Source organism: Erythrolamprus reginae, chromosome 2, assembly GCF_031021105.1.
Source record: "Erythrolamprus reginae isolate rEryReg1 chromosome 2, rEryReg1.hap1, whole genome shotgun sequence".
In the NCBI taxonomy this organism is placed as follows: domain Eukaryota; kingdom Metazoa; phylum Chordata; class Lepidosauria; order Squamata; family Dipsadidae; genus Erythrolamprus; species Erythrolamprus reginae.
Genome location: NC_091951.1, coordinates 194081895 through 194094488, shown reverse-complemented (window position 1 = coordinate 194094488; position 12594 = coordinate 194081895). Strand labels below are relative to the sequence as shown.

Here is a 12594-nt window from a genome sequence, read left to right as displayed (position 1 = left end):
TGTTGTGTATTGGACAAAATAAATAAATAAAAATAAAATAAAAATAAATCTTTCTCTGACATCTCTCAAATGCCATTATGTTTTTTTTCTTGCTGATGTCACACACACACACACCCAAGAAACATTTGACACCCCTCTCTCACTTATTTCCCCATAACAATTCTGTGAAATAACTTGAGCTGCAAGACATCAATAGTTTTCCTTATCTTAAAGAAATTTCCAGCCTAAGTAGGGATTTGAACCTGGGTCTCTCTGATTTTAGTCCAAGGCGCTAATTGTTGCACTCTGCTTGCTCCTTAGGCCAAGTGATCTCAGCAACTCAAGAGGCCATTGAAAAATCCTATGACCCTGAGTATTTAATTGTTGTGGTTAAAGACGAGCTTAAGACACAACAGGCTCACATCAAAGCAGATGACAGTTACCTAGGTAAGTTCAACAGAGAAGACAGATGATGGAGAAGCTGCTTTGCATTTGGCAGAGTCTATTTCACAGCATTGATTTTTCTCAGATTTTGACTTATTTATTTATTTATGGTTTTATCTTATTCATTCATTCATTTATTATTTTATTCACAAAAAACACAGCAATGAAATTTATATGCTGGATTTCGTATTACGATATCACAAGTGTCTAGGACTGTGTGATGTACTTTGCAACTGACAGATTGTGATTTTGTCAATGTTTATTGTTTTCAAATGGCGACTGAGGTCTTTTGGCACAGCACCCAGTGTGCCGATTACCACTGGGACCACCTGCACTAGTTTATGCCAGAGTCATCGTAGTTTGATTTTAAGATCCTAATATCAGCTAAATGTTGTTTTTCAACATCATCATCATCATCATCATCATCATTATTAATTACCATCTTTATTATCATTATTGATCAGTCAGAAGTTCAGACTGGGTTTGGCATTTTTGCCTACCTATCGATTCCTGACCAAGGCCTGGGATAGGCAGATGAAGATGTTTGACAGTGTTACAGATATTATTACAGAATGGAAGCTGTTCTGAGTAAAGCTGCCTTCTGCAATTGACCAATGGCGAACTTGTCCATGCCAATGGTGTTCAAGTGGTGCTTGCACTGGGTGCATGAGAGGCAGCACGAGGGAGTCACCACAGCGAAGTGGTTTATTCCCTCTCCAAACGCCCAGAGAAAGGAAAATGCTCTGTTCACTCTGGGCTGCCCAGAGGGAAGGGAGCGTTTCTTTTCTCTGGGCACTGGCAGAGGTTTATTCCCTCTCCAAGAAGCCAGAGAAAGGAAAATGCTTCGTTCGCTCTGGACTGCCAAAGCCTCCTTAAGTGCCACCAAAAGGCTCCTCTGGCAGCCCAGAAAAGCCCAAAATGGCTGGGATTAAAGGGGGAATGGCAGGAAACTGGCCAGGCCTTCATGCCACACTCAAATTTCCTGGGAATCTTTTCCGGGCTCGGGTTCTTAAATAGAAAATGGTTCTTAAGAAGAGGTAAAAGAATCTTGAACACCCAGTTTTTATCTAGAAAAGTTCTTAAGTAGAGGTGTTTTTAGGTAGAGGTGCCACTGTATTTTGTTATCTTCTCCAGATCTTTCTCTTTTATTCCTCTGTCTCCAGGCACTGCCACAATGATGATTATCATCACTATCACAATTGTTGTTAAATAATTCAAGATTATTTACTTACCTAATATTCCTTCCTTCTCCTTCTCCTATTTTTTCCACAATAACCCTATGAGGTGAACTGGGCTGAGAAAGAGGGACTGGCCCAAGGTGACCATCAGGCTTTCTTGCCTAAAGTGGAACTGGAATTCACTGTCCCCTGATTTCTAGCCTGGTGCCTTAACCACTAGACCCAACTGGCTCTCATCCTCAGTTCTGTTTATACCAGGATTAAACTGCTGGACTCACAAAAGTCAGACCCTTAAAACATCCTGCCTTATTGTCATAGGTTCCAAGGAGCTCAACACACCCTACAATTCGACTGTCTTCCCCAAATTGAAAATTCCAGCTCTCTCCCCAATAGAAAACTCAGGCGGGAGGCTCATTAATCCCTTCTGAACTGCAGCATTTCCCTCAAAAGGTTTTCTGCTTGGTTCTTCATGCCTGTAGGCAATGAAGAACATAAATGGAACCAGTGCAGAGCCCATGAGGTGCTCTTTACACAAAAGGCCAAGCTGCATGAAAGCGATATGCGGTTCATACTGGCAGAGGGGGTGAAAGAGTTCTTGGCTGTTCTGATTTTCCTAGGCCAGAGGTCAGCCCCTTTACCCACCCTTTAAGTTCAGAGAGTAAAGCTAGTTAATGAGTTGCAAATCAAGCCCACGGACTCGTAAGGTGACTCGGAGGTCACTGTAAACCTCAACCAGACAATATGCTCCGTCTGACCTGTGGTTCTCCATTTCTGAGGGGAAGTGTTGCCACTGATGTGTGTCATTCCCTAATAGCGATGTCCATAAATAACTCATCACAGTTGTCCAAGAAGAATCTTTTTCAGTCTTGGAGACTCGGAGATGTGTGGACTTCCCTTCACAAAATTCCCCAACCAACAAGAAAAGCATAACATGGCGGGGGGGAGGGGGGATTCTAGGAATTGTAAACCACACTTCTTCAAGTTCTTCAAGGATGAAAATATTCTAGAATATTGTAAATGCTATGAAGTTCTTTTGTTTCCGATTGGCTGTCTTTCCAGGGTAACAAACCAACAAGGGTTCCCACTAGAATTGAAATGAGCTCTGTTCTAGGAGTCGATCTTTCTTTGATGCCAAATGCAAACATTGTGATGGTTTGTTTGTTTGTTTGTTTATTTTGTTCTCTACAAATAATGGCATATGCTGATCTTTAGGGAAAGCACAAGGGCTGACCCTTTTGAACTCAACTGAGATGAGGCTGAGTGTTGGGCAGCCACTTACTGCGCTAACCAGATGGTCCTCAGTGGTGGACAGGCGCACTCCCAACACGTGCACGCCCAATCAAAATTTGGCTCCTGTGCATGCGCAGCAAACCAAATCTCATGAGATTTTGGCTATTTCGCTCGTATTTTGCTTCCGTGCATAAGCAGAAGCAAAAAACCCAATGATTTTCACCAGGAATCTGTTCGTTGTGCCGTTCCTGGGCCGAAAGCTATCGGTCGTGCCATTCCCGGGCCATTTCCACTGGCCAGATGGCATCCCCCCATGTGGGGGGAGGAGCCCATGACTGGTTGCACTCCTGGTTAAACCAGGATTAGGTTGCATTCCTGGCGAAAGCAGGCTAAATCACTATTATTTTGCGATTTAGGATACTCTGTTGTTCTGCAGAGATAACGGAACCCTCCAACGGTTTTGGTAGCTATTAGCAAGCAATTGTTTGTCATCCATTGCATTATTCCTTGTGTTTTGTTCCTAGGCTATTCTGTGGCTGTAGGTGAATTCAGCGGAGATGCAACTGAAGGTACTTAAGTGAGGGAGGCTTGAGGGAGGATTATTGCATTCATTGTTGTGGGAGATAGTACACGTATGCTTTTGGGGGGGGGATAAGAAGCTGGGACTGTACACACACCAATAAATACCAGGTTCTGGCAAAAAAACCCATCATAATAAATATGAAATCACATGGCTGTGGGATGCTACATACAGTTTAAAGTGCAGGCTGGTTGCTGGGCACCCCAAACCCTGTCACGTGACTACAGTTGGTGGGGGAACATTGGATCTTCAGAACTTGGGTCATAAGATTTGAGGAAGTGGGGGTTGTCATCAATTTTGAATAGCTGCTAAGTACAAGAACCCATGCTGTAATGCCATATTATATATCGTGTATATCTTTGCTTCTTGCAGATTTCGTAGCTGGTGTTCCGAAAGGAAATCTCACCTATGGATATGTAAGTGCCATATTCTTGTCATTTCTATTCTCTCTCCCCCCCCCCCCCCCGATTCTCAAATGGTTTGTGATAATCACCTTTCCTGCCCCCTTCTTACTAGAGCAGCTTTGGTCCTATAATCCCATTGAAAGCTACTTGGAGGGGGCCAGGGACCAGTGCAACATTTTGACCGCTCTCGCACATTGTTGAGAATGCACCCAAACATATGGTTTTCTCCAGGTGTAATTTAATGCCAGCCTTCCCCCAAATCACTATGTGTCTTAAGTCCTCAAAAACCACTTCCTATATTCGGTGCTTCTGAGTCAAAGCATCCATTTAATGTCCCCTGCTATCCGAAGTTATCTGCCAAGGGAGCATAATGAGCGCTTTTGAGCTATAAACTGGGAATTCCCTCCTTTCCAAAAAAATTGGCCCAAAGCCAGATTGAAGCAGTGTCCCATTCTCTCCAGAAGTATATTATTTCCATACTGCTTGGAAGCAAAGTTTTTAAAGCTGTAAATGCTTCATTCAAATCTTAACGTTGCCCCCTTTTTGGAGATTTCTGTATAGCCCTCTCTTCTTCAAAAGTCTGATCTTCCAAGATTTGCTAGCATTACCAAAAAAACAAAAATCACTTCCCTAATACTTGAGTAAGTGTTATTTTAACAGGGATTGGAAGGTTTGAAAGGAGAGCGATGTACATTGCAAAGGTGAAAGTCCCATAGTTACTGTTTCCAAATGTAAAATAATGCACTTGGAGAAAAGGAATCCTCAATCTGAGTATTGTATTGGCAGTTCTGTGTTAGCAAATACTACAGAAGAAAAGGATTTAGGGGTAGTGATTTCTGACAGTCTCAAAATGGGTGAACAGTGCAGTCAGGCAGTAGGGAAAGTAAGTAGGATGCTTGGCTGCATAGCTAGAGGTATAACAAGCAGGAAGAGGGAGATTATGATCCCGCTATATAGAGCGCTGGTGAGACCACATTTGGAATACTGTGTTCAGTTCTGGAGACCTCACCTACAAAAAGATACTGACAAAATTGAACGGGTCCAAAGACGGGCTACAAGAATGGTGGAAGGTCTTAAGCATAAAACGTATCAGGAAAGACTTAATGAACTCAATCTGTATAGTCTGGAGGACAGAAGGAAAAGGGGGGACATGATCGAAACATTTAAATATGTTAAAGGGTTAAATAAGGTCCAGGAGGGAAGTGTTTTTAATAGGAAAGTGAACACAAGAACAAGGGGACACAATCTGAAGTTAATTGGGGGAAAGATCAAAAGCAACATGAGAAAATATTATTTTACTGAAATAGTAGTAGATCCTTGGAACAAACTTCCAGCAGATGTGGTAGATAAATCCACAGTAACTGAATTTAAACATGCCTGGGATAAACATATATCCATCCTAAGATAAAATACAGAAAATAGTATAAGGGCAGACTAGACGGACCATGAGGTCTTTTTCTGCCGTCAGACTTCTATGTTTCTATGTTACATCTGACACCATCCATCCAGCTAGCCAGCATGCAACCTCACAGCATTGTCAGGTTGTGCTTTTGCTGACACGGCATAAGCTGGTGTGTTGCTGGAGTAGGTCCATGTTTCTCCTTCTAGCATGCATGCTGGGCTTGCTTTGCAACAAGGGCAGATTTTCCTATAGCCTTTCCATGACTCCTAGTCATCAGTTGTACTGTGTAGAAAGCTAAAATGGATAAAAGCTAAGTGGATGAACCTGGTCACCCGCGAAACAAGACATTGCCTTGTGGCTATGGGGGGTTGGTTCCCCCTTCCCATCTTCATTTCATGGAAACTGCTTGTTTGTTGTGGATCCCCGTGGCTGCTATAGCAACCGATCTATTTCTGAAGAAGGAGGGGAATGTAGAGGCCCCAAAATAAAGAAATCTGATTTTCCTAAGGCGCTTTGATTATGGATGAACACAGACCCATGATGTCGAAGTCATGTTGGGCTCTTTCTTTTACTGCCTTTAACTTGTGACCTGGCTCTCTTAACACTCCCTTCTCCCAAATACTGTAACTTCGCTGTTAAATTGCCCAAATAAGACATTTGACAGGAACCACAGCTATCAAATCCTGGGTGACAGAGCACTTATATTAGCAGCTGCTTCTTCTCAAGGTTTTCACAGTGCAGATGTGCTAACTCAGTAGCTTTGTGACCCAGAAGTGACCCAGTAGCTTTGTGACCTAGAAGTGACACTTTAAAAAAAAATCACAATAGATCTCTAAATTCAAAGAAAGAATGCTTACCCCATGACTTCCTCTCCCAATTTCCTCTACTATTACTGTAGTTGGGGAAAGGACCAAAAAAAAAAGTTTATATGAGAAGAAGCAGAGGTGGGTTCCTCCCAGTTTGCACTGGTTCTGTAGAAAGGTACTAAACTGGTGATGACATCACAGAGCTGGTTTTGTCGGTGCTGATCCGTGGATGACGCCATCTTTTTTTATTACTATTTTTGAAGCAAATATTTTTTTGGTAATTTTGTGCTAGTTTTTGCTTCTACATCTTCCGCCATCTTGGGTTTTTGGGGGGGTTGCTATTTTTTGCTTGTTTTTCGATAGTACGCGTGCATGCGTGAAGCACCCGCATCCCCGTGTGGCCTGGCCACGCGGTGTGCAATGTGGGTGCATCCATGTGGCACTGGGGGAAGCGAACTGGCGGCGAGGTAGGTTAGAACCCATCCCTGAGAAGAGGGGTAGGTTATGGTTATTTGAATGAAATACAGGTAGTCCTCAATTTACAACCACAATTGAACCCAGAATTTTCTGTTGCTAAGTGAGACGGCTGTTAAGTGGATTTTGCACCATTTTATGGCTTCTCTTGCCATAAGTGTATGACTGAAGTCGCTAAGTTAGTAACACGGCTGTTAAATGAGTCTGGTTGACTTGCTTGTCAGAAGGTCACAAAAGGGGATCGTGTGACTCCAGGACGTTGCAATCACCATGAATGTGAGTCAGTTGCCAAGCATCTGAATTTTGATCACGTGACCTTGGAGAGGCTTCAGTGATCATAAGTGTGAAACGCAGCCATAAGCCACTTTTGTCAGTGCCGTCGTAACTTCAAAATGGCCACTAAACAAATTGTTGTGAGTCTAGGACTATCTGTCTCTCTCTTTGTAAAAGCTACAGCTGTAGCTTGGTGTCCAGATATGCTTCTAGATAAGATTATTCTCAGCTGTACCCACCCAGATGGGAAACATTTTGATTGTTTCACCTCTTGAATTCATTTTTGCAGGGGTGGGGAGGGTGGGGAGAAGCCAGAAGAAGCAATGAGAAAATGGCATTTGTGCCAAGAGGAACTACTTGGATTCCTCTTCCCCACGCTAAAAGCATTTGATGAATTTCTGTGGAGAGATGATGTTTGGTGTTACATCTATTTTTCCTTTTCTTTTTTTTCCTCACCAGGTAACGATTCTAAATGGAAGTGATATTCGACCATTATACAACTTTTCTGGAGAACAGGTGAAGAGATCTATTTATTACACTGAAGTGATTTGGGCCCAGCTATTGAAAAAGCCTCTTAAGTCAGAATAACTTGACTGTAAAAAATATGACTTTAGTAATCGGGTTGTTGAAGCATGGAACTCATTACTGGATTCCATAGTATCATCCCCTAACCCCCAACACTTTACCTTTAGACTATCCAGGGTTGACCTCTCCAGATTCCTAAGAGGTCAGTAAGGGGCGTACATAAGCGCACTAGAGTGCCTTCCGTCCCCTGTCCTATAGTCTCTCCTATATCTCGTATTTCTTCTCTACTATATCCTCTATAACCTTCATTGTGTATTATTGTGTATTGGACAAAAATAAATAAATAAATAAAATAAAATAAAATAAATTTGCTCTCTCTTACAAGATTATAGGGTCTGCTGCTAGCAGACCAGGGTGAACTGCTAACTGAGGCTTATAGATAGTCCTTGACTTACAGCAGCAATTGGGATCAGAATTTCTGTCACAATTGTAAACAGTGCAGATGCTCTCTTTAGCAACAACAATCTCTGCAGTCCCGAGTTGTGATCGTTAACTGAATCCCACAATCGATAGTTAGGCAAGGCACCTTCCTGCCAGCTTCCCATATCAAAATTCACTGGGGAATCTGACAGGACATTGCATTTGCCAAGCCTGCAGGCAGAGAAATGGCTGCTGCCAGATAAGGTAGAGACCAAGGCTGCGGGGGATGTTCAGAGAAGGGTCTGAACCCTGAAGGGTGTGGGAGAGGTGCCAATAGGGTTAAGGAAGGAAGGTGCATGGGATGCAAACAAGACGCCATGCAATTTAAGGGGACGCACCGGGATGTGGTGTGGATTAGGGAGTGTGTGTGGGATGGGGCACAGGTGGAGAGGATGTCTATGGAGATTCTCAATCATCCAGGTCCTGGTCGTCTCAAAGGTGCTTTTTCAAGAGGCAGCTGGACTTTCTTGCTTTTCTTTGAAGACATTTCGCTACTCATCTAAGGAGCTTCTTCAGCGCTGACCAGTCAAAGCTGGAGAAGCTTCTTGGATGAGAAGCAAAATGCCTTTTAAAAAAAGAAGCAAAGAAAGTCCAGTGGCCTTTTGCAAAAGCACCTTTGGGACAGGTGGAGAGGGTGTGTATGGGTAAGCAAGAGACTGGCATAATTTATTTATTCATTTATTTATTGGATTTGTATGCCGCCCCTCTCCATGGACTCGGGGTGGCTCACAAGAGACATAGAATACATAATAAAACAATTTGATACAATTAATAACAGTTAAAAGACTTAAAAACATCCTAAAAACTTAAAAACATTCAATTATCATTCACTCAATCAATAGATTATTCTAAACACATTCGTTGGTCAGGCGGGGAGAGATCTAATGGCCCCAGGCCTGGTGGCAAAGATGAGTCCTCAAACTTTTTTTGGAAAGCAAGGAGGGTGGGGACAGTGCGAATCTCTGGGGGGAGCTGGTTCCAGAGGGCCGGGGCCGCCACAAAGAAGGCTCTTCCCCTAGGCCCCACCAGCCGGCATTGTCTGGTTGACAGGACCCTGAGAAGACCAACTCTGTTGGACCTCACCAGACGCTGGGATTCGTAAGGCAGAAAGCAGTGCAAACCCAGGGGCTGGGAGAGGGTCTGCAAGTCAAGGTGATATATTCCGGTGACTTGCGATTTCTACCGGCTTTTCTGTGACTTTCTGGGGAAGCCAACTGGCATTCATGTGATCATGGGTCTGATCAGTTGGTTGTTGGTTTGAATGGGTTGCCAAGCATCTCAGTTGTGATCATGTAATGGGGGGGGGAGAGGGTATGCTGGGACAATTGGAACTCCCAGGTTCATAACCCCCATTCATTCAGTGCCATTGTAACCTTGAACGGTTGCTGAATAATTTGAGTAGGAGACAAAGACATCCGGATGAGGTAATTTTTTCTTGTGGAGCACCCGTATCCCTCTTTATCTTCTCCACTACTTGAGGTTGATAGCAAAACTATTGTTGGATTTTGAATTCAGTTTTCCAAAATTCCAAGCTTCGATTTCAATGTTACAAGTGTCTTATTTATTTAGATTTATTAAGAATTTTATATGAAATAAAAGACAAAATGAAAGAAAGAAAAAGGAAAGGAGGAAGGAAGGAAAGAAGATAGGTAGGTAGGTAGGTAGGTAGGTAGGTAGGTAGGTAGGTAGGTAGATAGATAGATAGATAGATAGATAGATAGATAGATAGATAGATAGATAGATAGAAAGAAAGAGGTGCAAGAAAAGGGAAAAAACCAAAAGGTTGGAATATAATGACTTCCATCCTTCTCTTCAACAAATAATTACAATCTTAAAATCTTCCCTCTCTTAAGGTATACAGATTCCTTCAGCCTCTCATTTAGTCCACATCTTTCTTTAATTTATAAGCCTATAAATCATCATACCTTTTTTTTCTTCTTTCAGTAAAATGTTCACACAAGATTTCCCATCTTTCAGGAATTCCCCCCCCCCCCCAGCAAATTCTAACATTTTTTTACAATCTGTTCCTCTGCGATAGGAATTTCATTGTCCTTTCATCATTTTCACAAGCTTCTAGCCCTTATGTCAGTGAAGATATACTCAAAACACAGGGCCTGTTGATATATCAGGAACTGGAAGGGGGACTGACCAACTTTTACAACAATTGGGGAATTCCCAGATATAATCCCAATTTATGGCACAGTTCCAACTTTTATGGCGTCTAGTATAAGATCATGAGAAATGGGGGTTTTACACTGTAATTGTTTCCTGATATAGGTTTTGAAGTACTTTCTGCAGGATTTTAACCTTTTTTCTTGCCTTTATTTTTTTTTTTTGTTTCTATTCCTGTTGCTTATCTCTCAGATTTACTGTACCATTGGTTACTGACATCTTTTGGGCCTAATTCACTGTAAAACCTCAGGGACCTACACTACCCATGAGGGGGGGAAGATACTTCCAGCTACAATAAACTTGGATGTAGTCAGGAGTGGGCTTTAAAAAATTTAGCAATGGGGGTGGCCTAGTCAGCCTCCTGAACCCCGGGCTCTGGAGGCTCTCTGGAGGCCGGAAATGGGTCCATTTCCAGAACCTCTGGGATGCCCATTTTTCACCCTCCCTGGACTCTGGAGGCTTTTCTCGAGCCTCCGAGAGGGCGAAAACGGCCTCCCCTGGATTCCAGACACTCCCTGGAGGCCAGAAACAGGTAAATTTCCAGCCTTCCGGAGTCTCTGAGACAGTAATGGGCTGCTGCCCCATACAGGGGGGAGGCACAGTGGGGATAGTAAGTTTATGCACTATTTATTGAATACTTAATAGTTTTTTATTGTCCTTCCTTCTCTAGTACCTTGGTATAACCCTTAATTACTTTTAAAATAGGAAATAATTAAATAGCATGTTTTTACCCATAAAAGCTTTAATCATTTTAATTCCTATAAACTGAACGTTTATAGCAATTAAAGAAAATCGAGCTACTTGCCTAATCTGTTATCATACTGAACTTTAAAATGTTACTGTGCTCCTCAAAAAATAATGCTGTCTATCATTTGTCCTTTTTGTGGCTATTCCAATAATGTGATTTAAACAACTGAAAAAGAGTCCAAGCACCTATTTGAAAACTTATCTTGGTCGGTAAGCCACTCCCACCCAGTTACATGACCTTTAAGTCACCCCGGTCACATGACTGTCAAGCCACTCCCACCTGGTCACATGGCTGGCAAGCCACTCCTACTTGATCACATGACCATCAAGCCACACCCACAGTGTGGCAGTAAAAATTTTGGCAGCCCATCACTGTTCTGGGAGGCCCATTTTTCACCCTCCCCAAGCCTCCATGTGGGCCTTGCACTTACCTGGCATCCAAAACGGGCCACATGGAGACTCCTGAGAGGGGAGCGGAGGGGGGAGAGGCCAGCCAGAGTGGAATTTGGGGGTTCACCGAACTGCACAAAATCTTTGCCAGAGGATCACTTGAACCTGGGCGAACCTTGAACAGTCAGCTGACAAGTTTAGAGTAGTGGAAAGTGAGCAGAAGTGAAGAAACTGTGGCTTTCACAACTCCCATCATTGGACACTGTCAGCCATGTTTGCTGGAGCTGTTGGGAATTGCAGTTTGACATCACTTGGGAGGTCACAGTGTCTTTATCCTTATTTTGTAAAGCCTGACAACCAACCCCTTGGAAAATATTTCTTCCTACTGTCCATTATGGAAGTGGGCAAATACTGCAGTAAGGCTATAGGTATGAAGACATTGTAGGCGTATATCAGGGAAACGGACAGCTCCATTCTTCTGTAATCTCAAAATACCTTTACTATCATGACATTTCTTGATCCCTATAACTTGTTTCAACAGATGGCTGCCTATTTCGGGTATGCTGTGGCTGCCACGGATATCAACGGTGATGGGTGAGTGTTTGGCTGCTTAGTCAACACTAAGCTTGGGGTGGGGTGGAAGCAGCTCTTCCCAGCTCCTGAGTTGATTGGATGTGATCATAGATTTAAGTTTGGGTGAGATCTTGATGCACACCATACAGAAATTGTCCTGAAAGGGAATGCCCATCTACTGAGAAGACTGAAGTATAGACAGAAGCAATCGGGGCATGATGGAGAAGAGGATCTGGTGCATTCCAGAATTCTGGAAGAGCTGAGAATAGCTAGTCTAGATCCTGTTCCTTTCGGGGCAACTGTACAACGTTCTCTGGATCTCAGCCATCTGTGATTTATCTCCCAGGGCTTTAGAGTTGCTGATTTCATTTCTCCCTTCTCTCCTGCCCTGCAGACTGGATGACTTGCTGATCGGTGCCCCCTTGTTCATGGAAAAAACAGAAGGTGGCCGTGTCCAAGAAGTGGGAAGGGTCTACATCTACCTGCAAAAGACCTATGGCATGGGGCAAGGGGCATCAGCTGTACTGACTGGTCACCAAGAATTTGGACGCTTTGGCAGCGCTATAGCCTCATTGGGAGACCTCAACCAGGATGGCTACAATGGTATGAAAGTTGGATAGGAGGGGGCATGGCATGGGGAAAGTAACGGGAGATTTGAGTTGTGTCCTTGACCAAGATGAATTGTCAATGCATGCTTGCACACAGAAAGGAGAAGGGAATATCCAACAGTCTATATTTGCAAAGTAAAGATTTCCATTACCAAGGTTCTGATTTGTTACTAAATACTTTCTTTTCCTCTGGGTTTGTGGAACAGCTCATTAATTCTCACCTTTTTTGGGGGGAGAGGAGATTTTTTTTTATTTTTCTCCACTCATAAACACATATAGAAACATAGAAGTCTGACGGGAGAAAAAGACCTCATGGTCCATCTAGTCTG

General features: G+C 43.1%; 1 protein-coding gene across 1 annotated transcript in view; it reads left to right on the top strand.

Annotated features, from left to right (window-relative positions):
- ITGA5 (integrin subunit alpha 5) overlaps positions 1 to 12594 on the top strand; it is a 121524-nt gene that overhangs the window by 64581 nt on the left and 44349 nt on the right. The window contains exons 7-12 of the mRNA XM_070740995.1: positions 301 to 426; positions 3356 to 3400; positions 3784 to 3827; positions 7230 to 7286; positions 11626 to 11678; positions 12052 to 12260. Of these exons, the coding sequence (XP_070597096.1) occupies positions 301 to 426; positions 3356 to 3400; positions 3784 to 3827; positions 7230 to 7286; positions 11626 to 11678; positions 12052 to 12260 (534 nt within the window). The remainder of the gene's footprint in view (positions 1 to 300; positions 427 to 3355; positions 3401 to 3783; positions 3828 to 7229; positions 7287 to 11625; positions 11679 to 12051; positions 12261 to 12594) is intronic.